The following is a 21,826-nucleotide window of genomic DNA, read 5'->3' as shown; positions in this document are numbered from 1 at the left end:
TTCCTCGAGTTCTGTACACGAAGCTAAGCAGAACTCATTTGCAGTAAACGATGCACCATTGTTCAGATTATACTATGGTTGATACTGAGATTCCATCAATTAAAGATTACGGATATGTGAAATACGAACTAAAGCTGCAGGCCAAACCAAAAAACAGCACCACTTATCAGCGGCCAAGCTAGGTGTATTAGGATATGTGCAACACACTTCTGCATCGCAACGATCGATCCGCGATCCGGCGGTCCAAGAGACTCGATGCTGGCATCGGCATTGAGGTATTTGTTTACCAAGTCGGTATATTCATTCTTGGCTGCAAACTCCAGCGCTGAATTCCGTGAGCAGCCTTGTCGGACGTTGTACCGGCATAGAGAGGTGTGTAGCAAGTGGTATAGAATCCTCCGGTTACAGCGCACGAAAGAGTTGATGTCGTTATGTCTGGGTAAATGGTGCGTGATCTCGACGATTAACTCATTTTATAACCACTAAATGAGACCATCTTGTTCTTGTCCGTGCTCCTTGAAGCTGGAGGGGTAGGTGGTTGTCAGTAGGCGCCAAACAAGGCACCGGCTGCTACGCAGTAAGAACTTAACATCGCGCGAGTCTCCTAAGCTAATAAGTCTAAGGGTGCAGCTGTTACATCGATAACTTCAATTATCATTTTACAATTATATGCTGTAGCTCTAAGGTTTCAGAAACCATTGGATGAGTGATGGGGGACATCTCTGCAGAGTAACCAAACTCCCACCACACTCCCAGCATAGCCCTATACTGGATAACCTGCGGGCACTCCAGACTATCCCCAAGCCATACTTCACGGGAAAGTCAGGTCTGCCACTCGTTACTGCTTTAAGCTCTGAGACTCCACATGTTCCCAGCGACAGAGCCGAACCCCGCACGAGTCAACTCTGATAGAACCATGACGCTACCTGTCCTCGACATTCCACATCACTATTCTGTACATTTCAAGTAGATACCTGAATTCATGCCAAACATTATCAAAATGCCCAACACCAAAACCGTCCGCGTTCCGCACCTCGGAGGCATTGATGCCGCCTATCAGATGCCCAGGCCGTATGATGGCTCCAAGCCGACTTTGGTTCTGGTCAACTCATTCACCACCTCTTCGGAACTGTACCGCGCCCAGTATGATGACAAGAACCTGGCGGATACAAACCTTTTATCCATTGAGCTTCTGGGACACGGCCAAACGCGGACCTCGCGCGAGCACTGGACCTATTGGGACACAGCCGAGATGAACCTCCAGGTCCTGGACGCACTTGGTATCAAGAAGGCGTTCGTTCTAGGGACCAGCCAGGGCGGATGGATTACCGTAATGATGGCGCTTCTGCAGCCTGAGAAGGTACTTTCTTTCAACAGTGAAATCCTTGCATAATTTATTTGTTCACTAAAGCAACTGGGCAGATCCTGGGTGTAATTCCCCTCGGAACGTCACTGGATTCTGAAACCCAGCGAACAAGACAGCTAGGATGCTGGGACGGCCCTAACCTCCTCAGTCCTTTTGTGAATGAGTGGACAACGAACCAGCCTACCCCAGGGTTCGAGCCATCTGATGCCTTCTGTGATGCCATCATTGCGGCAGGCTTCAATGACTGTTCTGCTGAACTACACGATTTCTGGAGCGCAACCATCAAAAAGAATTACCAGGGTGATGAGGGCCGTCGTCGGATTCGCATGGCGACTATAAACTTGGCTGAACGCGGTGGTCTGCTGTTAAGACTGTCGGATGTGCGGTGCCCTGTGCTGTGGTTGCATGTATGTTCTGTCAACGCTAATAATAATGATCAGAATAGAGACTGACCGCTACACAGGGAACTGCAGATTCTGTTTATACAGTGGCAAATGCCAAAGAGCAGATCGAGCTGTTCACTCAGTCGCCGGATGCGAAGCTGGTGGTTGTGGAGGGTGGTGCGCATTTCCTCAGCTGCACCCATCCTGATGCTGTAGACACGGCTCTATTGGAGTTCGTGAATAAGTATAAGTGAACATGAGGGTTCCGGTAGCACGTCTTGCTCAGGATCCTATATTACGACTTTATTAGGGCTTTCGGCCTCAGTCAGCCCTTACCAACGAGAATTCAAGCGAGATTGCAATTCCACCTGCTGAGAGACGTCATAATCGCGCAAATAAAATAGCCTTATTTTCCCTCTTTCGAACAGAAATGTATATTGGTACTAGAATAATATTATGCGCACAGCCTTCGTTCACAAAGCCTATTCTTATAGAAAACCACCAACACCGTCTTCTCTATACTTAATCTGCTAGACGAACCCTATCCAACCTCAACTTCCCAACAACAACCATCCAAAATATAAAAAGGAGAAGAAGAAGAAGAAGAAAATGCAATCCTGCGACATCTGCCGAAAACGCAAAGTCAAATGCGACCGCAGCACCCCCTGCGCGCGCTGTCGTCGTCTCAGACAGCCATGTACATACACCGAGATCCTGCGCAAGAAGGGCCCCAAGTTCGTACACAGTTATCCCAGTATCTATTCAGCTGCTGCACCTTACACGAGTACCCCGACCTCAAGTGAGACGCTGGCGTCTGCTTCGGGTTCGAACGAAGTCCTGCCGCTTTTAACCAGTGGTTTGGGCTTGGACTTGGACTTGGATATGGGGATTAACATCGATATGGAAGGGTTTACAGGTGGTGCTTCCGAGACGATGACGGGGACTGGGACGACATCCGGACTCGACGACGAGTTGGAACTAGAGTTGAATTTCGGGGATGCTTCTCCAGTACAGCAGCAGCTCCAGCGGGACCTGGAAACGGGGATTGGATTGGGAACTGGTCCTAATTCTAATAAAACGGCTTCGAATACAAGTATGGAGCGTGCCTTGTCTCTCTATGCCATGAAGCTATACCCGCTTTTCCCTGTTGTTGACGTCTGCGAGCTGCGACTTGGGTTTCGACTAGGGCATGAGTGGAATGACGAGTATAGCTCGAGTCGGTACGCGCTACTATGTTCGATATGTGCTGCGGTCCATGCATATCTGGGCTTCGACTCGACCTCGTCGAGACAGGAGTTAGGCCACGAGAACGGACATGAGCATGAGCTTGTTTGCGAGAGATATCTGCATGGTGCGTTGAGGGCCCGATCTCAGTACGACTTCGCTCAGCACCAGTTCTTCGGGCAAGAGCGTCAAAGCAACGATGGTGAATGAAGAGACAAATTACTAAACTCTTTCTTCCTATTCCTGACATATTGGTTCCTATGCCGGGAAAGGCATGCTTGGTGGTACCTCCGCGAATGTATCTCGCTGCTACTCTCACTCCGCATGCATCGTGAAGACGAGTATGAAAAACTTGAACCGCGAGAAGCCGAGAGATTGCGGGTTGTATATTGGGCAGTGTTTGTTGTAGAGCGGTACGTGCTTTACTGCTTCGTTCGAAGATGAGCTGACAACAACGTAGGACGTTCTGTTTACTCCACGACAAGCCGATAACCCTTCGCCCATGGATAGATCTCCCCGGTCAACCAAGTGCACTTGACGAAGGTGGCGTCATTCCCGGCTTCGTACGTCTGGTGACTCTGTTCCAGGGAGTGGGCGTTGATCTGCCTGGATGTTGGATGGCAGCTGGATTTGTGACACCTATTACTCTCAGCCTCGCCACTCCAGCAGCACATGGACGTGAAGACGCAGAAGCAGGGATGCCTGGCCATAGAGTTGAATTAGCGGTGACGAGAGAGTGGCTGCGGGCGAAGATATGGAAACTGGGAATCCCTGGGCAGCGGTCGTCCAAGGAATTCGTGGCGTCCAAGGAAAATGCACACTGGCAGTTCGATGAGCCGCTATCTATCGGGAGAGAATTCCTCGGGGAATTGCAGGCACTGTCAGATGTTCTGCGGGATAACTGGAGCAGGATACTGGTATGTGGGCTGGTCAGGAGACAGGAGCATTAGGCTGACCAGCGTAGGACCAGAAGCTGTGCGACATCTGCGAGTGCTTGTACGACATCCGGTCAGTCATGCATATTAGAGAACGGCATGGAGAGTCAGATCTCGATCAGATCCTTCAAGGGCTTCTGGAAGTCGTGGCAAAGGTTGGCGGGCGTAGTGCTTACTTGCTGAACTCCCTGTCAAAGTAGTGGCCAACAAGACGTTTCTGTTTCGGAATTGCGAGCCACCGGAGATTAACATAACTTGAGCATGCCAATCACTCATTAACACTGGTCGATGGGTGGCGTTCCCCGCATTGTCTCCGGCTGTCATTGTAGCATAGGGTTATAGTGCCCCAGATATAAGCTTTAGTTCCAGCGAGAATTCCGGCGAGACAATGCAATGCAAAACAACTAATGCCAGGCCATACAACACCTCCTCTCCTCTCTTCTTGGCCAGTTTACTCCGTCCCGGGTCCGGGTTTCTCGCATGCCTTATCAAGGCCCGGCTCTCCTTATCACTACCGGCATCGACTATTGCGACACAGCAGAGGGATCAATGCAACCGGCCCAGATCCACCAGCAAGGCCATTCTACCTCCGCTTCTAATTGAGTTCCTGCACCGCGTTTCCCAGAATAAGCCGAGAATAATACAGCCGTCGGTATGCATCGGGATAGCGGGTTCGATCTCGAACAGGCCCGCCGCGGAGCAGAGCAGGAGCACAGCTTAAGCCTGATCCAGGGGTTGAGATCGTATCGAAAGGCCGTGGGGTGGTCGATGCTATTCTCGCTTGCGATTATCATGGAAGGGTACGACACTACCCTGATCCAGTCGTTCTTTGCCTTTCCCGAATTTACGAGAAAGTATGGCGCGCCGGTCTCTGATACCGACCTCGAGGCTGTGGATAGATATGAACTCTCCGCAGCCTGGCAGTCCGGTCTCAGCAACGGTGCATACGTCGGTGAGATCTTCGGGCTGTTCATCACTGGTCTTGTCTCAGAGCGGATGTCGTATAGACGGATTATGGGGGCGGCGACGCTGGCCCTGGCGGCGTTTATCTTCATTCTGTTCTTCGCGCCGGATCTGCCGACGTTGCTCGTTGGAGAGATCTTGTGCGGTATACCCTGGGGTGTATTCCAGACAGTTACCACGGCCTATGCCGCCGAAGTATGCCCTGTTGCCCTCCGGGGATATCTCACTACGTATGTGAACCTGTGCTGGGTGATTGGCCAGTTCATTGCCACGGGGGTGCTAAGAGCCTGTCTGCATCTCGAGGGAGAGTGGAGCTATCGCATCCCCTTTGCGTTGCAGTGGGCGTGGCTCCCCTTCATCCTAGTCTCTGTGTGGTTTGGCCCTGAATCGCCGTGGTGGTTGGTGAGGAGAGGGCGAAAAGACGAGGCCAGACAAGTGCTCGCTCGTCTGTATAGAGCCACTACCCCGGTCGACGAGAAGGAAGCAGATGCCGCACTCGACAACACCCTTGCCCTCATGCTCTACACCTGCGAAATGGAAAAGTCCTCCTTGTCCTTGTCCTCGTCCATGTCCTTCCTCGACTGCTTCCGCTCCGGCTCCAATCGCCGCCGTACAGAAATCACCTGCATAGCATGGGCCATCCAAGCCCTCTGCGGCTCCTCGTTCATGGGATACTCAACATACTTCTACCAACAGGCCGGGCTAGACGTATCACAGTCTTTCAACATGTCATTGGGCCAATACGCGTTCGGCGTCGTAGGCACAATCCTCTCGTGGATGATGATGAGCCGGTTCGGGAGGCGCTCGCTATATGTGGGAGGGCTGTTTACACTGGCTCTGGTTCTCTTCTCTGTGGGCTTTGCTTCGCTCTCAAATTCAAAGGCTACAGGGTGGGCAATTGGGAGTCTCTTGCTCGTGTTTACGTTCGTGTATGACTCCACCATCGGGCCCGTGTGTTATTCTATTGTTGCGGAGATGCCGTCAACGCAACTGCGTGCGCGGACGATTGTGCTCGCGCGGAATGTCTATAACATGTTTATGATTGTCAATGGGGTGATTGTGCCGAGAATGCTGAATCCCACGGCTTGGGACTGGAGGGGGAGGACGGGCTTTTTCTGGGCTGGGATTACGGTTGTGCTGTTTGTTTGGACGTATTTCCGGCTGCCTGAGTCGAAGGGGAGGACGTTCGTGGAGATGGATATACTGTTCGAGAAAGGAATTGCGGCTAGGAAGTTTAAGGGGACGGTGGTTAGTATTGGCCAGAACTAGTATTTCCATTCAGGGCTGTTGGATGATGTAGCCCTAGTTGAAGCTATTCAGATCAACACTCCCAGGGCCTGTCAGGGGCAAATTAACAAGAATTGGATCAGCCCTCTCTGCACCTCCAAGAATAGTAACTGCTTCAATCCGCAAATTCGTTTCGAGAGTAAACTCTCCATCAAGGCTCAACCGGCCGTCCTCGTAAACGAATGTCACGTCAAGCGTAGCCGGTTGGTGCAATGACTCGCCATCATCCAGATACAACTCACCCTCGGCTCTCCCATTTAGCCCCGGTGCAACAACCAGCTTAAAATTCTGCCTCCTCAATTCCGTCGTCGTATTCGCACTTTCCGCCCTCACCGGGATGATGTTGCCCCCTCGCACATGCAGTGGGATATCCGTATACCCAACCCCAGTCAGCCTCACCACTTCGCCCTTCCCCCTCACCATATCCCCAGTATACCAGTCATAAAAGACATCAACCTCCGTACTCCCCTCCTCAGTAACAGGACTAACAAGCAGTCCCCTCCCATAAAAGAACTGCAAATCCAGCCCAAACGCCGCCTTATCACCAGGGTACAAAAAGAACAGCGGCAGCAAGAACGGCTCCCCCGTCTTCGTCTGCCGATGAAACGCCGTATACAGATAGTCAAGCAGCTGGTACCGAATGGCAATTGCCCGTCGCGCCGCCTCAGCCACGGATTCCCACCGGTAGAACTCCTGGCTGATCATCCCGTACTCGTTGTGGTTCCGGTACAGCGGGTTGAAGGCGCCCAGCATTGCCCAGCGCGCGCAGAGCTGCTCGGTTGTGTTTCCGGTGAACCCGCAGGCGTCGCTTCCTACCATGGGCATTTGGAATAGGGATGCGAAGGATAGCATTTGTGCAATCGAGATGCGGTACTTTTCCCAGCTGCTGACGGTGTCGCCGAGCCTGGCAGGGTTAGCTGGGTTAAGATTGTGTGTGTACTTGATCCTAGGTTTCATACCAATGAGCAACATGCGACCCTGCACCAGCAAAGGTGCTGCGTGTAATCACCAGAGGTCTCTTCTCTGGCCGTCTATGTAGCATGGCTTCTCGGGAGAGGGAGCTCATCACTGAAAGGGGCGCTGTTAGCATTCCTGGTTCGGTTGGAAAGAATAAATATAACGTACTGGTTCCGTATAAATTGTGAGTGTCATATTCCGCGAGGCCATTCGCATGAATCAAATCCGTATTCATAGTCTTGTTGCTCAGCGAGCCTGCTGCATTGGCAATTTTATACGGCGGATCAATCAACTCGCGGCCGCGAAGGCCCAGCATGGTCCCATTTCCAGGCAGCTGCTGACTCTGACGCCTAGCGGTCTGGGTATATCTTTTATCTCTATTTCCAGACTGAAACCATGCCGGGAATCCAGGAAGACTGCTCGGGTTCGGTCTAACAGGCGGTGGATCAGGGGGCAAGTTATTGTCCTGTGCATATGCAACAGGATCAGAGCAGGGCCAGTCGCAGAAGTTCGCGGCCTCATTCATGTCAATCCATAAGGCATCGATGTCTACCCCGGTCTCGGCGTCGAAGAACAGAGCAAACTCGTTGATCCAGTAGTCTGAAGCATTAGGATGGAACCAGTCGGGGAAGACAGTTGGACCGGGCCAGACAGCGCCTGTAAGGACAAAATCAGTTCATGTACTATGCATAATGGAACACGGCCAGTCAGTACCTTCATACAATGAACCATCCTGGTTTCGCATGAACACATTCCTCTGCAGGCCACGCTGGAACGCGGAATCGTTCGCATGAGCCACCGCAGGATCAACCATGACGATGTAATGCTGATCGCGCTTATGAAGATAATCCACCAAGGCGCGCACGTTGTGAAGGGGGAAACGCAGTTGGTCTAGCGTGAAGACCTTGCGGTGGTCCATGTAGTCGATATCAGTCCACATTGTCTCCAAGGGAATGCCGGCTTTGCTGTAGTTGTAGACAACCGCCGCAACTTCGAATATGTCCCGGTAGCCGTAACGACATTGGTGGAACTGCCAGTATTGATTAGTATTCTGATAGCTCTTTCGAAAGTTTGCTTACTCCAAAACCCCAGTATGGCACCATAGCTGGCAATCCAGCAACCTCTGCGTACTGCACGCTCACGTCCGTTGGGCTAGGGCCGGCCAGGAAGTTGAAGTCAAGGACGCCACCTAGAATATTATATTCTAGGAACTGGCTGCCATCGGCGTCCTTGTCAATTCTTATGTCCATCCCATTCGAGTTCAGTAGGAATACGCCATGCGTCCCAGTCTCGCCGCGGTGGTCGAGATATAGTGGGTGCGTGCCGTAGAGATTAGTCCCTGCCGGAATCATATACGCGTCTCTATTCCAAAGTGTCCGGGTATAGTTTGTCGTATTCAGCCGAAAGGGGTCACTGTGTTCTCCGAGTCCATACAAATTTGGACTCTGTGGGAGAGAAGTACGGAGATTAACGTATTGTGATTCGAAGACTAGGTTGTGGTCGGACGAGCTGGAGTTGAATAGAGTTTCCCCGTTGCTGACCCGTGAAACAGAAAATGAGAAAGGGTACTCTTCGAACGAGAACCTGATCTCTGGAGAACTTTCATCGTGGTGGTCCCCTTGTCTGCTGGCAGGTCTGGGGAAGACCGACTCAGGCACCTGGTAGACGTTTTTATCGGCGTCGTAGATGATGACATGCAGCCTTGTGTCTGTATACACTGTCAGGGACCCCGATACACCCTTCCAGTTCTTAAACTAGCTCACCGGTCTGGTATTCAACCTCAAGTCTCAAGTGCTCAATGTCGGTCCCGTAGAAATTGCACGGTTCGCCAGCAAGCGTCAAATCCGCCGTCAACCCATGAGCTCGCTCTTCAACATTCTCAGCCCTATATCCGGGACACTTTCGCACAGGCGACGGGGTGCACAATTCCTCAGCCAAGGCTAGGAGAGGCCATAGAAGAAGTATTGCAATTGCCGCCATCTTCATATATGAGCTCGACGAGACTTACACTCCAGAAGCAAATGAAACGCCATCTAATGAGCTTTTATACAGAGATTCGGATCAACGGAAGGGAGCATCTCGCCCAAATTCCCGTCGCAATGTATCTTCCTATCCCCCAACGGTTTGACGACCTTCCAGATGTGACTGTAGCCACGCGGGATTGGCAGTCTGTGCTTAGGCCAAGCATCTCTCCTTGCGTGCTCCCAGTACGTTAATGTCTAGAGTAAAAAAGGATTGAGCTTGGTCCGCTACTGGGATGTATTTCTGGTACCCTGGAACACAATATACGAGAGTCGTGTTTCATTGGTTGTGTTTCTTTGATATAGCATGGAGCGAGAATTTCGGCGAGGAAGAACCGCGTCTTGCTTACGCTCTGTGCAGACGTGATTTGGGGGAAGCTCCATTCCATGGAACTGAGTACTTAGAGGTAACCATACAGTTGATTTGAATGGAACAGTAGTGCGGACATATTCAAGCAATGAAATCTATCAGAGTGCACCGACGCCGGTCCTTCTCTGCGGGCGTTGTCATCACCATCCAGTCAGGTTTCGAAAGCAGCGGATGAAAGCCCCGCTGGGTGGGCTGGAACCGGGGGTATATGGGATTCCAGAGCAAAAATGTCAGCGGGAAATCCATATGAAATCTCTCCCTGTCCAAGATCCTGAAGGTCGTCTCCGTCACCGGACCATGGAAGGAGAGAAACAATGCCAATGCCAACATCAGGGAAAAGGGCAGAGAATCCAACATCTCTTTCAGTCATTTGCAATATGTCTTCTTCTTTCACTTCACCTCCGGAACACTGGAATCCTGGTTTACAGCTCGAATCCTCATCCACTTTGTGGGCGCCTGGTATTTCGTAAACAGCAGACGATTCTTCGAGATCTTGGAAACCCTCATCCCATTCACTCTCCAGCAAAGGTCTCCGTGGAGTCGGTGTAAAATTGAGCTCTGCCATGCGATCATGGAGCCTATCCAGCCTTTCAGACTTCCCTCCAGCGGTGGTATCCAGTAAGTGCTCCAATGCTACTACTGCATGTCGGGGGCCCCAGTCAGAGGCATCGTATGGCGCGGTTAAAGAAGGAACATATACAAGGACATCTAATAACGAATTCGCCAGTTGAAACAGCTTGATTTCCTGAATTTATCCCTGTCAGCTTTGTCACAAATGGGAGAACCCACGAAAACCTACCATTCCATACCCATGAGGCCGGACTGAGTCGAGCGATGCGTCGCATACCAACGAGAGAAAGCTTCTCGCAATAGTAAACGGATAGCTTGGGGCGAAGAACTCATTGGAAAGCTCGGATGTGAGCATGAAATGTGACGCCGAGTACTGCCAGAGCAAGGAACTCAGCCATGCTAAGGTTATCCAAATGTCCACGCGCTGGACTTCATCAATGCTGGGATCTTTGGTTGCTCCAGTTTGAAGGGCCTCTTGGATATCTGCGATTCTGGCTCGTGAGTATGCTGGATGTAAAGATGATATTTGCGCTTCTTGTATCAGAGGCCCGTCGATTCGTGTGAAGAGTCGGACAAGACTGCAGAAACCGGTCAGTAATGCTGGATCGGAGTCGCCATCGTCGACCGGTACGGGTAATTCTTCTATCGTCTGTAGCGTTGTAGGGAGGTCATGCTGCATGCAAAAAGTACTGCGAGGCTTAGCGATGACTCTGTAGTAAGAGGATATTTGTCCAGGTGCTTACCGTTCTGTGACCAGGAGAATCCAGTAGACACGAAGCCTGAGCTGCCACTCTTCGATATGGCAATTCTTGAACTGCTGCCCATTCCCAAGATTAAGGAGGTGTGCGTGGGTAATGGCATCACGCAGCGCAAACGTGGCGAGGGCGATCTGGTCTACATTGGCGTAGTACATGTGTAAAAACAAAGACATGAGAAGGGACTCCAGACTAGGACTACTCTGATGGTTATAGTCATTCCGAAATCGAACGCACTCGCGTACAAAGTCGCTCGAGGTAACGGCGGACTGTTCCTGTGCCTGACTATGGCCTGGCAGACGCAGCTGGGCCAGCGTCGCCGCGCAGAGAGCCGCAGCCAGGGCGTAGGACTCGGTGTTCTCAATATCTCTCAATTGGGATTTTAGTTTGTTGGTGGATACAATAGGCCACACGGTGTAAAGTTGACTGCGGAAAATATCGATGTAGGTGTAGTAAGTACACAGCGGGATGCGTCGGCGGACAGGGGAAGGCAGGGGAACATCGCTCGACTCCGGCGATGTGGGAGTATCGTCAGACGCTGGTAGAGAGCACCCTCGCATGGAGCAGCTCTTCTCAATTCCCAGGTTCTTCTGCATGGCCTGGACTCTGGCGTTCGTTGACCTGCGGGGCCCTTTCGGACCGCGTCGTTTTCGGACCTTGAGATAGGTGCACGACTGCTCCCGACGCAGACAGGTGCTACACGGATTCTTGCCATCGCATTTCACTCGTCTAAACGAGCACGCATCGCAGGGGAGAGTAAGAGGCATGATGAAATAAGTACAACTTCAAGCAGTGAATGGGAAGCTGGAGATGGAGATCCTGTCCATGATCTCAACCACGACAATCCCCGCAAGGAGGGATACCAGTGCACTAATAGCAATGACCTCGCCATACCGAAGACACCAGGGTGGTCTAGTCTCTCGCTCGTACCCCCAGCGCCACAGTACGGTGTGGAGGGTTGCATATAGCGCACTGCTGATCGTCCGGGGTCCGGCATCAGCATCCACCAGGACCGTCAACCCTCTGACAGCCAAGGAAGCGGGGTATGGAGACGGAGCAACTGGGAAAGCAGAGAATTTCCCGGGCACGCCGTCTGAACTTTCTCATCTCGCGTGCGTGCAACCGCACGCCGGCTCTTAGTCCCTAAAAGTGCGTCATCCCCGAGATTCGGCGGGTCATCTCCAGATTTTCTGCAGCCTGATCACCAAGCTAAGACTGGCCCAATAGGGACATGGAGATATACAGGGCCATGCTTGTCTGAAAACGCAGGGCTAGTGACTCTTGGGGTAACTGTCAGGAATCCCATGAGCATCGTCCGCAGGAAAAGATGAGAATGACGCTTACCTCGTCGTCATGGCTCTAGAAACTCTCTAGAAAGACATGGAAGGATCTCGCTTTCTTCTTCTGAATTTAGGTTGGCATGTGTCTTGAGTTGTAACCGAGGGCTTCTCAGCGCCGGTGGCGTCTAGTGACACCATGGATGAATCTAACTCAGTGTCAGGATGGTACTAGCGGCAAGCAACAATGACAGCCAACGACGATCCTAAAGAGGCTTACTGCATACAAGCCAGGATAATGTCTTGCTCATCGTCGCTTGGCCTGGTGTCCATTTTCTCCTTCCATCTATACCAAGATTGATGGCACTACCTTGCTTATTTCTTCGTGGCCGCAGTGAGTGTAGATATCCGTCTCCAGCGGTATATCAGAAGAATAAATGACATGGGCACCACCAATGTTCCAAGTCCTCTCTCAGACTCTCAGGGTTTGGTAGCGTGTTGTTTCCCCTCCTTGTGGTTGCAGCCGATGGCATCTCGGCTTCTTCCGCTCCCTATCTCCGTTCCCACTCGCGGTCTCGGGGGCAGAACTTCACTCAACTACGGCTGGTTGGTACTTGATCACTAATTAAACATCCCAGCCCAGGATCGATCAGTGTCAGCACTAGACATGTCCTCCTACCAACAGTTTCGTCTCGTTTTTCTGTTCCTGTTTCATCTTCATGCTCGGCTCTCGTTGCTGTTTGTTGATTGGGTGACATTTAGAACGATAAACGTGGTTGGAGTGACGACTCACCTCAGCTCGGCTGGACTTTCTCGGTGAGGCCCAATTATACTCGGAAAGAGCGATGGAGATTGCTCTTTCCAATTGAGAGCAAAATATTGGAGTTAGCACACACGGAAGGTGCGATGGTTCACAGGGTAAGCTAGAAAGGATCGCGCTTTCCTGGTTAAGTCACCAGGCGTTTCATTTACCGGGAAGGTACGATGGTTGGGATATAAGAAGTGGGAAGTACTACCGCCGAGGTCTAGCGTGTCATGGTAAGAGCCTGGTAGGCATACCTGTAGATTTGCCATAACACATCGAACTTGTCTGTGGCGGGATCTCCGTACATGATCTGCCAACATTTCTCGATTTTACTACCTTCCTCGCCGCTCACCTCGCCAAAACACTAGAAAGATGGATTCCGGGTCGTGAAAACGGGAAAACATTGCAGGCATTCGCATCTAAACTCGACAAAGCCCTGCAAACATCCCTTCCTTCATCACGAAGGCCTTAAGGAAGAACTTTCCAGGTTCTTCACGAAGGGTTTTTTTCTGTCGGCCTTTTTTGAAGTTTTTGTGTTCATGAAAGATGTGCTGAACTTCCAGAAAAGTGACTCCATTGCCCAATGATATCTTGAGAGTATGTTATACCCCTTCCAGCTCCAATTGCACCACGGGCCAATGAAACTAGGCGTGTACATTAACCTTGCCATCCAGATCGAGCTCTACATTGATGTCGAACGCCATCGGAATACTACTGAAACTAAGTTCTACTGGAACAGAATAATCATTCCTTTATAGAATAAGCTTGCACACCATGAAGGATGCAAAGTCGTTAAGGAAAAGCATTTTGAAGAGCTGTTGTCGTCTGCAAAACAGGCAAAGACGTCCAAATCTGCAAAGCATACCGAAATCGCGAATAAGGTATTTATTTTCTCGCCTTGTCCAGTTAGACCTGATAGCGCGGAAGAAGCTTGTCGTTTGGACTCGGGATCATAAGGGGGAGCGCGCCCTTCGAATATACATTTACTCTGGCCATGCTAGCTCTCATGGCATGGTAGATGACAAGTGGTACTTCGGGTANGTTTCTCTGGCTGCATGGTATATCAGGAAGTGACGTACGGACATCACAGTGGGCAAGCGGACAGTCGTGGGAATATACGTGCCCTTCAAGTGGGATGGCGGGATTTCCTCGATTCTTTCCGGCGCGCCTACCAAAGTCAAGTGACCGCATGCCTCGTTCATATCCTGAAACCAGGATCTCCAAGCATTAATTTGATGCCACTCAGCCGGGAGACATCCATACATTAGCGGACCAAGACCCAGCATAGGGTGCTCCTTACCGCCCACCTGAAAGACAACAAGCTGGACCTTGAGGCCTGGAGGGAGCGGCTCTCCACCCGTTTGCCCCGGGATATCGTGACGGCCGACGTGAAAATTGAATAGGTATCTAAGAGCTCGAGCTTGTGGTGTTGGTAACGGTGCCGGTGGAAATATGGACCATGCTTGATATGGAGGATGAGACGATCTCGTTTGCCAGCCATGTCTTCTCACATAATATCTTGCCGGAGCTGGAGCAGAGCATGGCCCCCAAGCTTCCTATACATCCGTAGCCCGGTTCCCAGAGCTCATAGGACAAGCCACTTGCTCATAATTAGTCGCTAGGGTAGGGGTGGTTGTATTTGAGACTTTCAAGTCTATTTCCTTGGTCTTTGCGTCTTTCTCATCCAACGAGTTAGTCTCTTAGATACGCATTTGGACAAAAGAAACCATCGTTTCTTCACTGTCTCTGGTGGATTTCCGACTGCTGTCATATAATAACACAAGTATAGCATGACCGTAGATGTGAGCTGCAGTATATGTTATATGCGAAGAACTGTATAGATAGTCAGGTACCTGGGCTTCCCCGGTTCTGTACCCCACGAAACCGGGGGTAAAGTGGAGTCTGAGCACAAAATAAAACCAATACTAAAGGCATATTTTTCGCTCTATCTCGCACTATGGACGGATAAAAGCCGGTTCACCATGGAAAATGCGTACAATGCCGCGTCGCTCTTGTATATCCGGATATGACCCCTGCAGGTCAGGCGGCGCGACTTTTGAGCGACCATTTTCGCCGAACACCAAGCGATTCATTCAATCTTACCCCTGGGTGTCCGTTGCAGACATGATTGTGTCTATATAGTGAGCTTCAATTTCCACATCATGTTGATTCTCACGCATCATCCTTCTACACCTCCAGGCCGGATACCTGCAGACAGCCCTAGCCCGCCATGAAGAGCATCTTTCACCACTGCGTCTCAGTACTGGCTGTTATAGCCAATGCTCTGCCAGCCCTTTCATTGCCAAGTGGCAGTACCCAGCTCGCTACTCGTGAGGCCGCAAACAAATACGTCACGGCACATTTCATGGTAGGTTGACCCGTTCAGCTACTCAGCCCTTGTCTAACACGGTCAGGTCGGCATCGTCGAAAATTACACAGTCAACAACTGGAAAGAAGACATGGAGCTCGCCAAAGAAATCGGTATCGACGCGTTTGCTCTCAACTGCGCCAGTATCGACTCCTACACCGACAAGCAACTGGCATACGCATATGAGGCCGCCGAGGCAGTTGACTTCAAAGTGTTTATCTCCTTTGACTTTGCCTACTGGTCGAACGGCGACACGGCGAGGATCACCTCGATTATGCAGAAATATGCCTCTCACCCGGGCCAGTTCCAGTATAATGGCGCGGCACTGGTGAGCACCTTTGTCGGGGACAGTTTCAACTGGGGCCCGGTCAAGAATGCCGTGGATCATCCCATATTCGCCGTCCCGAATCTGCAGGACCCGAATTGGGCGAGTAATGCCAATACCGATATCGATGGTGCTTTCTCGTGGTATGCGTGGCCGACGGATGGGGGAAATAGTATTATCAAGGGTCCGATGACGACGATTTGGGACGATAGATTCATTCGGAATCTCAAAATCAAGGACCAGGTGTACATGGCTCGTAAGCTGCCCAGTCTCTTTCCGTTGATCTCACGCTTCTAACGAAATAGCTGTCTCACCATGGTTTTCAACCCACTTCAACACCAAGAACTGGGTCTTCATCTGCGAAGACCTTCCGCATCTCCGCTGGGAGCAAATGCTCGAGATGCAGCCGCAGCTAATCGAGATTATCTCCTGGAACGGTACGCTGTCTCTACAAACACACTCAAAGAGCAGAGAAATAACGGTTGGTAGACTACGGCGAATCCCACTACATCGGCCCCTACTCAGAGAACCACTCCGACGACGGCTCTGCGCAGTGGGCAAAAGGTTTCCCCCACGACGCCTGGCGTATCCTCTCTAAGCCCTACATCGCTGCATACAAGGCCGGCGAGAAGAAGCCCACCGTCGAGTCTGACCAGCTCGTTTACTGGTACAGGCCGACGCCCAAGGACGTTACCTGCTCGAAGGATCCATTGGGTCCGCCCAGGGGCATCAACTTGCTCTCTGATAGCGTCTTTGTCACCACTTTGCTCACCGAGCCGGCCACGCTGACTGTCACTAGTGGCACCCGGCAGGCGGTTGATGTGCAGGTCGATGCAGGAATTGTGACGACCAACTTTACCATGGGTGTTGGTGCACAATCTTTCTCTGTTAGTCGCAATGGTAAGAAGATCCTAGGTGGTGACGGTGGGCTGGATATCCAGGACCGCTGTGATTATTATAATTTCAACGTCTATGCTGGGTCGTTTAGTGCGTAGGCTGGGAAGTTTGTCCGATTTTCAGGATGGACTCGTTGGAATAGTAGCCAGATAGTGATTCAGCGCAAAACTGACATTCTCCACAATAGTGGCTGTTGATTTTCTCTTGTTATCACCCCCTTCTTCACCATTAACAATAACATACAATATACAATGGAGGTGTTATTACCTGTTCATAGTCTGACCAGTCTCCTCCTCACCTCCGGTGGTATGCGATGGTATGCGGTAGACGTGAAGAATGAACAGTTTGGTTCCTGAGAATCAGGGCACCAATCAGTCACGTGGTCACAGCGACCGGCCAATCAGAGCTGTGACAGCGTCTCCGCCCGCTTCTTCAGACGAGCAAACTTTGGGGTCTTTGTGAAGAACAGGGAGGAAAATGGGAGGAATAGTGAAAGTGAGGCCCATGTAGAAGTGCAGAATAGACTAGCGGGGGAGCAGCAGGCGCAATGTGATAGGCGGAGCTGGGGGAAGCCCTGGGGTTCAGGCCAGGTTCAAAATGTTCGGTCGGGTTCCAGTCCGGGTCGAGAGTCGAGGCGCACCAACACTTTTCACTTTTTGGAGGCTGACTTTTCTAGCGTCATCACTAAATTTTATCCTCACGCATTAACCCTCCGACTTTCCCCTCTGCTCAACCGCGGAGCTCCTGCACCACCTTCAATCTCAACCCCAGAACTTCCTCGTCGGGAGTTTCTTTTTATTACTTTCTATTCTAGCTGTCTGAGGCGCGCGCAGGTCGTCCCTTGTGGCGCGTTCCGATTCAATCAACCGCAATCATGGGTTCGTCTCGACCCCTCCCATTGCCCACTCGCTATCGCAGTGGCCTTGTCTCCGTGTGCAGGCTGGACGCCGGATGCTAACAGATGGATTCATATAGCGCCCGGCAAACAGAAGGCCCAGAAGATGTCCCTAGGGAACTTCCTGGCTGATGATAGTACGCTCCGAAAATCGACACTTCCCCGCGCACACGGACATGGCTAACCACCGCAGACCTTGGCTCTTGGGCTGATGAGATGGAGGACATGCCTATGCCTGGTAAGTTTTACATACCATGCTTTTCCACGCTTGATGGCTTTTTCTAACGTGATTTTTATTTTTTATTTTGTAGCTGGTAAGCGACCACCCTCCCTCGCACGCACACACCGTACAATGGCCATATATCGGCTGCCTAACACATCACAGTCCCTGCTCAGTCCAGCTTTGGAGGCGATCGCCGCCCCCCTCTTTCGTCTTCTGCTGGTTTCGGTGGACCCGTCTTCAATGGTACGACTTACCCTGATTTCATAAAATGACATATGTATATTGACTGTGTGGGGTGGAAATAGACCGCGGCTTTGCCATGAGAGAACCCTTGCCGCTGCCTACCGAGCCTCCTTACACCGCTCACATTGGAAACTTGTCTTTCGATGCTACTGACGCCGACATCTCGGAGCTGTTCGTGGATTGCGGTGTGACGAACGTTCGTATCGTTGAGGACAAATTGACAAGGAGCCCCAAGGGTTTCGGTTACGTCGAATTTGAAACTGTCGATGGTCTCAAGAAAGCTCTCGACTTCTCTGGTGCCACCCTTCAGGGACGAGCCATCCGTATCAGCATTGCGGAGCCCCGTATGTCCCCCCGGCCCTCCAGGCTTATTTTTGTCGGAAAAAACTAACAATTACACAGCCAAGGAGCGTGATGTGAAGGAACTCGACTGGACTCGCAGAGGTCCCCTTCCCGATGCTCCCCAGCGCCGTGTACCTGACCGCGCCTCTTTCGGTCGCAACATGGACAATGTTTCCGACGCCGGCAGCGAGCCGCGCCGCCGTGGTGGTTTCGAGAGTGACGGCAAGGTCCGCGACTTCTCGAACTGGGAACGCAAGGGTCCTCTTTCTCCCCCACCTGCCAGAGAGGGCGGCCGTCCCCGCAGCAATGAAGGCCCCGCGTTCAGAACCCGCTCGCCTGCTTGGGGTGAGGGACGCTCTCAGGATGGCTCGCGACCTCCCCGACGCGAGTTCCAAGAACGCGCTCCCACCGCCGCTGAAATGGATAACCAATGGAGAGCCAGAATGAAACCTGATGCGCCAAAGGAACCTAGCAACCCGCCCTCTCCCGCTCCTGCAGCAGCCACTCCCGCCGCTGCTGCTCCTGCCCCTGCACCTGCTCAACGACCGAAGCTGAATCTCCAGAAGCGAACAGTGCCGGAAGCTGCGGCTAGCCCCACTGGCGACACGGAATCCAAGTCCAGCATTTTCGGTGGTGCTCGGCCAATTGACACTGCTACCAGAGAGAAGGAGGTTGAGCAACGGCGTCAACTTGCTCTGCGCCAGAAGAAGGAGGCAGACGAAAAGGCAAAGGCTGAGAAGGCCGAAAAGCAGCGAGCTTCCAAGGAGGCGGCCAAATCCGAGAAGCCTGCGTCTACCTTGGACCCCAATGGCAGGGACCAGGCTGAGACCCCCCGGGGCGGCGGTAACTTCGAGATCCTCCGGCGGGCCGGTGAGGATGAGAGTGGAATGAACGCCGATCAGGATCCAGAACAGCAGGCTGCTGAAGGTGGCGCCACTGCTACTACCGAGGCCACAAAGGGCGACGATAAGACGAATGGTTCCTGGAGGGCTGGACCTACCTCCGAGAACGCGGGCGGTGACGACGAAGGCTGGAGCACTGTGAGCTCAAAACAGCGCAGCAACCGCCGTGGTGGCCGTAACTTCGCATAGATTCATGGATACCCCGTTTGAAACACCATCAGTCGACCGAAGCATCACACTGTCTGCAGGGAGACCACGTTTCCGGGATTTTACTATGCGCATCAAGCCTTTGGCCATATCTAAAGCGCCGGTGCTAGTATCAGACCCGTATACTCGTTCTTTGCACTGCCGGTGTGACTTTTGGTTACGTTGGTCGCCATCTGTCTCTCATTTTACCTCTACCATACCGCCCTTGCCTCTTTTTTCTCTTATTTTTAACTTTACCTCTTGAGGTTTCTCTTTGGTTCCTGTTCCAGCATCTCTTCTTTGCGCCGGCTAGATCTATGATGTTTATGTCTAGCCCTCTATCTTGTATCGTTGTCATGCATGTCGAAAAGTTTATCTGCCGTCTTTTCCTTCTCTCTTCTATTTTCCGAACCGGTCTCGGCCTGTTCTACACCAACTCGTTTACCGACGTGGAGGAGAAGCTACCGCGTATTCCCAGTGGAGGAAGGTGAATAGTTCTCTTAATTACCCGCTCTCCCTCGAATTCTGTCTTGTTTGGGTCCTGATGGGCGTGTGGAGTCTCCTTTTCTTGTTCTTCTACCAGAGATGTTCTCTTCACGAGACAGCCATGCGATGCGAATAGGATCACGACTCAAGATGATGCGTAAAGAGAATGAAGGAAGCACGATATGTTAATTTGATACTGTTACTATTTTTTCTTTTTTACTTGTACGTAGTATGACTCGGTGTGAATTCTTTGATCAGTATGAAATTCAGAACAGTCCATAGATTAAATCCAATGTTGTATTGTCCGTGCACCGAAGGAAGACGGGATGTGGGTCGTCCGGGGAAATCCTGATCTGAGTGGATTTCGTCGCAGCTGTCACTTTGAAATGGCACTCACCTTCCTACCCTTCTCTTCATAGACACCAGGTGAAGCAGCTGCTGATAATGTTGGCATTTGGTAGTTGGGAAGTGCACTCCCGCACAGGGTTTTGTACCAGAGCGGTTCTCTCCAGGAGCTGAATTGATTGGCTCGCATTTCACATTCCGAGACTACCTACGTATGCATTCGGTCACTGCACCAACAAGGATCATGATGGCAAATCGAGTCACACCTGTGTAACCACAAGTTCTCGGTATTGGTAGCGCCGATCGTGCCGCAGCGTCGGACCGTCCAACGACAGATGAAGAGCCCTCTTCCTTCCAGGATCTCCCTTGTCAACTCTGCGATCCATACCATCCTACATAATGTTCTCGACCAAACTTCGGCCGCTTCAGGGCTGCGGTATGTACTATACTCATATATAAAGTCGTTAGCTGACCTGTTGACCATTCAAGCTCGCTATACACAGGTTTGTCGAGGCAGCGTCTCTCATCAATATTCACGTCTGCCCATTTGGTCCCCGAGACGGTGAGCCATCTCTACATCCTCTCTGCCTCCAGACCAAGCTTGGCTAATAGTCCTTCCCCCATATAATATCAGATTTACCTCTAATCTAAACAAGTCACCCTTCACGCGTCCCCAGTCTATCCTCGCAAAGCAGCGCCTCAACCGCCCCGTCTCCCCTCATTTAACCATCTACCAGCCCCAAATAACCTGGATTGTCAGTATCGCGACACGCGTAACCGGAGTCGCGCTCTCGGGCGGTCTATACCTTTACGCAACAGCTTACCTCCTCTCTCCAACAGTGACTGGATGGAATATCGGTTCTGAGTCTCTGGTGAATAGCTTCGGCAGCCTCTCGCCTGTATCCCAATTCGCGCTGAAGTTCGCAGTCGCGCTTCCGTTTTCGTTTCATAGCTTCAATGGCGTTCGCCATTTGATTTGGGATACCGGGAGTATGTTTACGAATAAGCAGGTTGCGGTCAGTGGCTGGACGGTTGTTGGGGCTTCAGTTGTTGCTGCTTTTATGTTGGCTTTGTGGAAGCCTGCCGGTGTTGATCGAGCTGTGCAGTGACGCTGGCGGAGCTCTTGTCCGGTTCGCCCGTTGGTACTCGCTTCTACTCTGCGTCGAAAGACTGCTAGGGTTGGGATGCGATCTCCAACTCAACTCCCTCAGATCATCATGGGCGGAGTTGGCGCGGCCATCGGGATCTCCGGATGTTCCGTCAATTGAAAAACGCATGTCTTGAAAGACCACAAACTCTGGCGTCTGAGGAATCGGTCTTCAAAAGTTGCATGGAATTACAATAATCGAGAAACATTCAGCAAAGCGGTTTCTACGTATTTCGGTCATAGAAGCCATACGACTTGCTCGGCCATGACTGCACAGCTCCCAAAAGGAAAACAATAGAAATACGGGAAAAGTCGAAGGTTATTTTTGTATTTACCACCTCGTTCCTGCTGCCCTGCTTGTTCCGCGGCACTTCCCTGATATATGACCAGTGTGGGTCCGAACACGGCAGAGAATCAACCACATGGGAAACAATCAGTGTTCACCACTACGCCAGAATATAACAATCCTCCAGCTCATCGCTTACTCGGCACCTGTAGATACTCCGTAAGATCCACGCCAAGCACGGAGATTGCGGATCAAAAGGCGATCTAAT

At 51.5% G+C, this 21,826-nt stretch overlaps 8 protein-coding genes across 8 annotated transcripts; 6 read left to right on the top strand and 2 right to left on the bottom strand.

The window, feature by feature from the left end:
• Positions 1-1,000: 1,000 nt before the first annotated feature.
• Positions 1,001-2,003, top strand: ASPSYDRAFT_85054 (alpha/beta fold hydrolase; the record flags this gene model as incomplete). Its single annotated transcript, XM_040851459.1, has 3 exons — positions 1,001-1,360; positions 1,423-1,773; positions 1,830-2,003. The coding sequence occupies 3 exons, from the start codon at positions 1,001-1,003 to the stop codon at positions 2,001-2,003; spliced, it is 885 nt and encodes a 294-aa protein (XP_040708879.1).
• A 355-nt stretch (positions 2,004-2,358) lies between these two features.
• ASPSYDRAFT_75508 (uncharacterized protein) lies at positions 2,359-4,108 on the top strand (the record flags this gene model as incomplete). Its single annotated transcript, XM_040850799.1, has 4 exons — positions 2,359-3,160; positions 3,188-3,386; positions 3,434-3,890; positions 3,938-4,108. The coding sequence occupies 4 exons, from the start codon at positions 2,359-2,361 to the stop codon at positions 4,106-4,108; spliced, it is 1,629 nt and encodes a 542-aa protein (XP_040708878.1).
• Positions 4,109-4,562: 454 nt separating this feature from the next.
• On the top strand, positions 4,563-6,140 carry ASPSYDRAFT_194006 (uncharacterized protein; the record flags this gene model as incomplete). The annotated part of the gene is made up of 1 exon (XM_040843680.1): positions 4,563-6,140. The coding sequence occupies one exon, from the start codon at positions 4,563-4,565 to the stop codon at positions 6,138-6,140; it is 1,578 nt and encodes a 525-aa protein (XP_040708877.1).
• A 33-nt stretch (positions 6,141-6,173) lies between these two features.
• Positions 6,174-9,095, bottom strand: ASPSYDRAFT_54438 (uncharacterized protein; the record flags this gene model as incomplete). Its single annotated transcript, XM_040848852.1, has 6 exons — positions 6,174-7,062; positions 7,118-7,226; positions 7,284-7,772; positions 7,830-8,145; positions 8,195-8,823; positions 8,879-9,095. The coding sequence occupies 6 exons, from the start codon at positions 9,093-9,095 to the stop codon at positions 6,174-6,176; spliced, it is 2,649 nt and encodes an 882-aa protein (XP_040708876.1).
• A 294-nt stretch (positions 9,096-9,389) lies between these two features.
• ASPSYDRAFT_39870 (uncharacterized protein) lies at positions 9,390-12,021 on the bottom strand. Its single transcript, XM_040845972.1, has 3 exons — positions 10,820-12,021; positions 10,306-10,765; positions 9,390-10,251 (listed from the first exon to the last, which is right to left on the bottom strand). The coding sequence occupies exons 1-3, from the start codon at positions 11,596-11,598 to the stop codon at positions 9,658-9,660; spliced, it is 1,833 nt and encodes a 610-aa protein (XP_040708875.1). The 5' UTR covers positions 11,599-12,021; the 3' UTR covers positions 9,390-9,657.
• Positions 12,022-15,143: 3,122 nt separating this feature from the next.
• On the top strand, positions 15,144-16,601 carry ASPSYDRAFT_141658 (glycoside hydrolase family 71 protein; the record flags this gene model as incomplete). The annotated part of the gene is made up of 4 exons (XM_040841172.1): positions 15,144-15,281; positions 15,328-15,862; positions 15,912-16,043; positions 16,096-16,601. The coding sequence occupies 4 exons, from the start codon at positions 15,144-15,146 to the stop codon at positions 16,599-16,601; spliced, it is 1,311 nt and encodes a 436-aa protein (XP_040708874.1).
• Positions 16,602-17,504: 903 nt separating this feature from the next.
• ASPSYDRAFT_54435 (translation initiation factor 4B) lies at positions 17,505-19,297 on the top strand (the record flags this gene model as incomplete). Its single annotated transcript, XM_040848851.1, has 5 exons — positions 17,505-17,535; positions 17,592-17,636; positions 17,784-17,864; positions 17,927-18,208; positions 18,267-19,297. The coding sequence occupies 5 exons, from the start codon at positions 17,505-17,507 to the stop codon at positions 19,295-19,297; spliced, it is 1,470 nt and encodes a 489-aa protein (XP_040708873.1).
• Positions 19,298-20,796: 1,499 nt separating this feature from the next.
• Positions 20,797-21,234, top strand: ASPSYDRAFT_141060 (succinate:quinone oxidoreductase subunit C; the record flags this gene model as incomplete). The annotated part of the gene is made up of 1 exon (XM_040841102.1): positions 20,797-21,234. A coding segment is annotated over one exon (438 nt), but the record flags the coding sequence as incomplete, so codon positions are not given.
• Between the last annotated feature and the right edge of the window lie 592 nt (positions 21,235-21,826).

This window comes from Aspergillus sydowii (assembly GCF_001890705.1).
Source record: "Aspergillus sydowii CBS 593.65 unplaced genomic scaffold ASPSYscaffold_1, whole genome shotgun sequence".
NCBI lineage: Eukaryota > Fungi > Ascomycota > Eurotiomycetes > Eurotiales > Aspergillaceae > Aspergillus > Aspergillus sydowii.
This window is presented reverse-complemented; position numbering and strand designations above follow the sequence as displayed.

Bases quoted from the DNA above. Each gene is read 5' to 3' on its own strand.
- ASPSYDRAFT_39870 (XM_040845972.1), bottom strand. From the start codon at position 11,598: ATGCCTCTTACTCTCCCCTGCGATGCGTGCTCGTTTAGACGAGTGAAA. The intron at 10,766-10,819 runs GTAAGCACCTGG...TAAGCCTCGCAG, and splicing joins ATTCTCCTGGTCACAGAACG to TACTTTTTGCATGCAGCATG. The intron at 10,252-10,305 runs GTAGGTTTTCGT...GGATAAATTCAG, and splicing joins GGCCTCATGGGTATGGAATG to GAAATCAAGCTGTTTCAACT.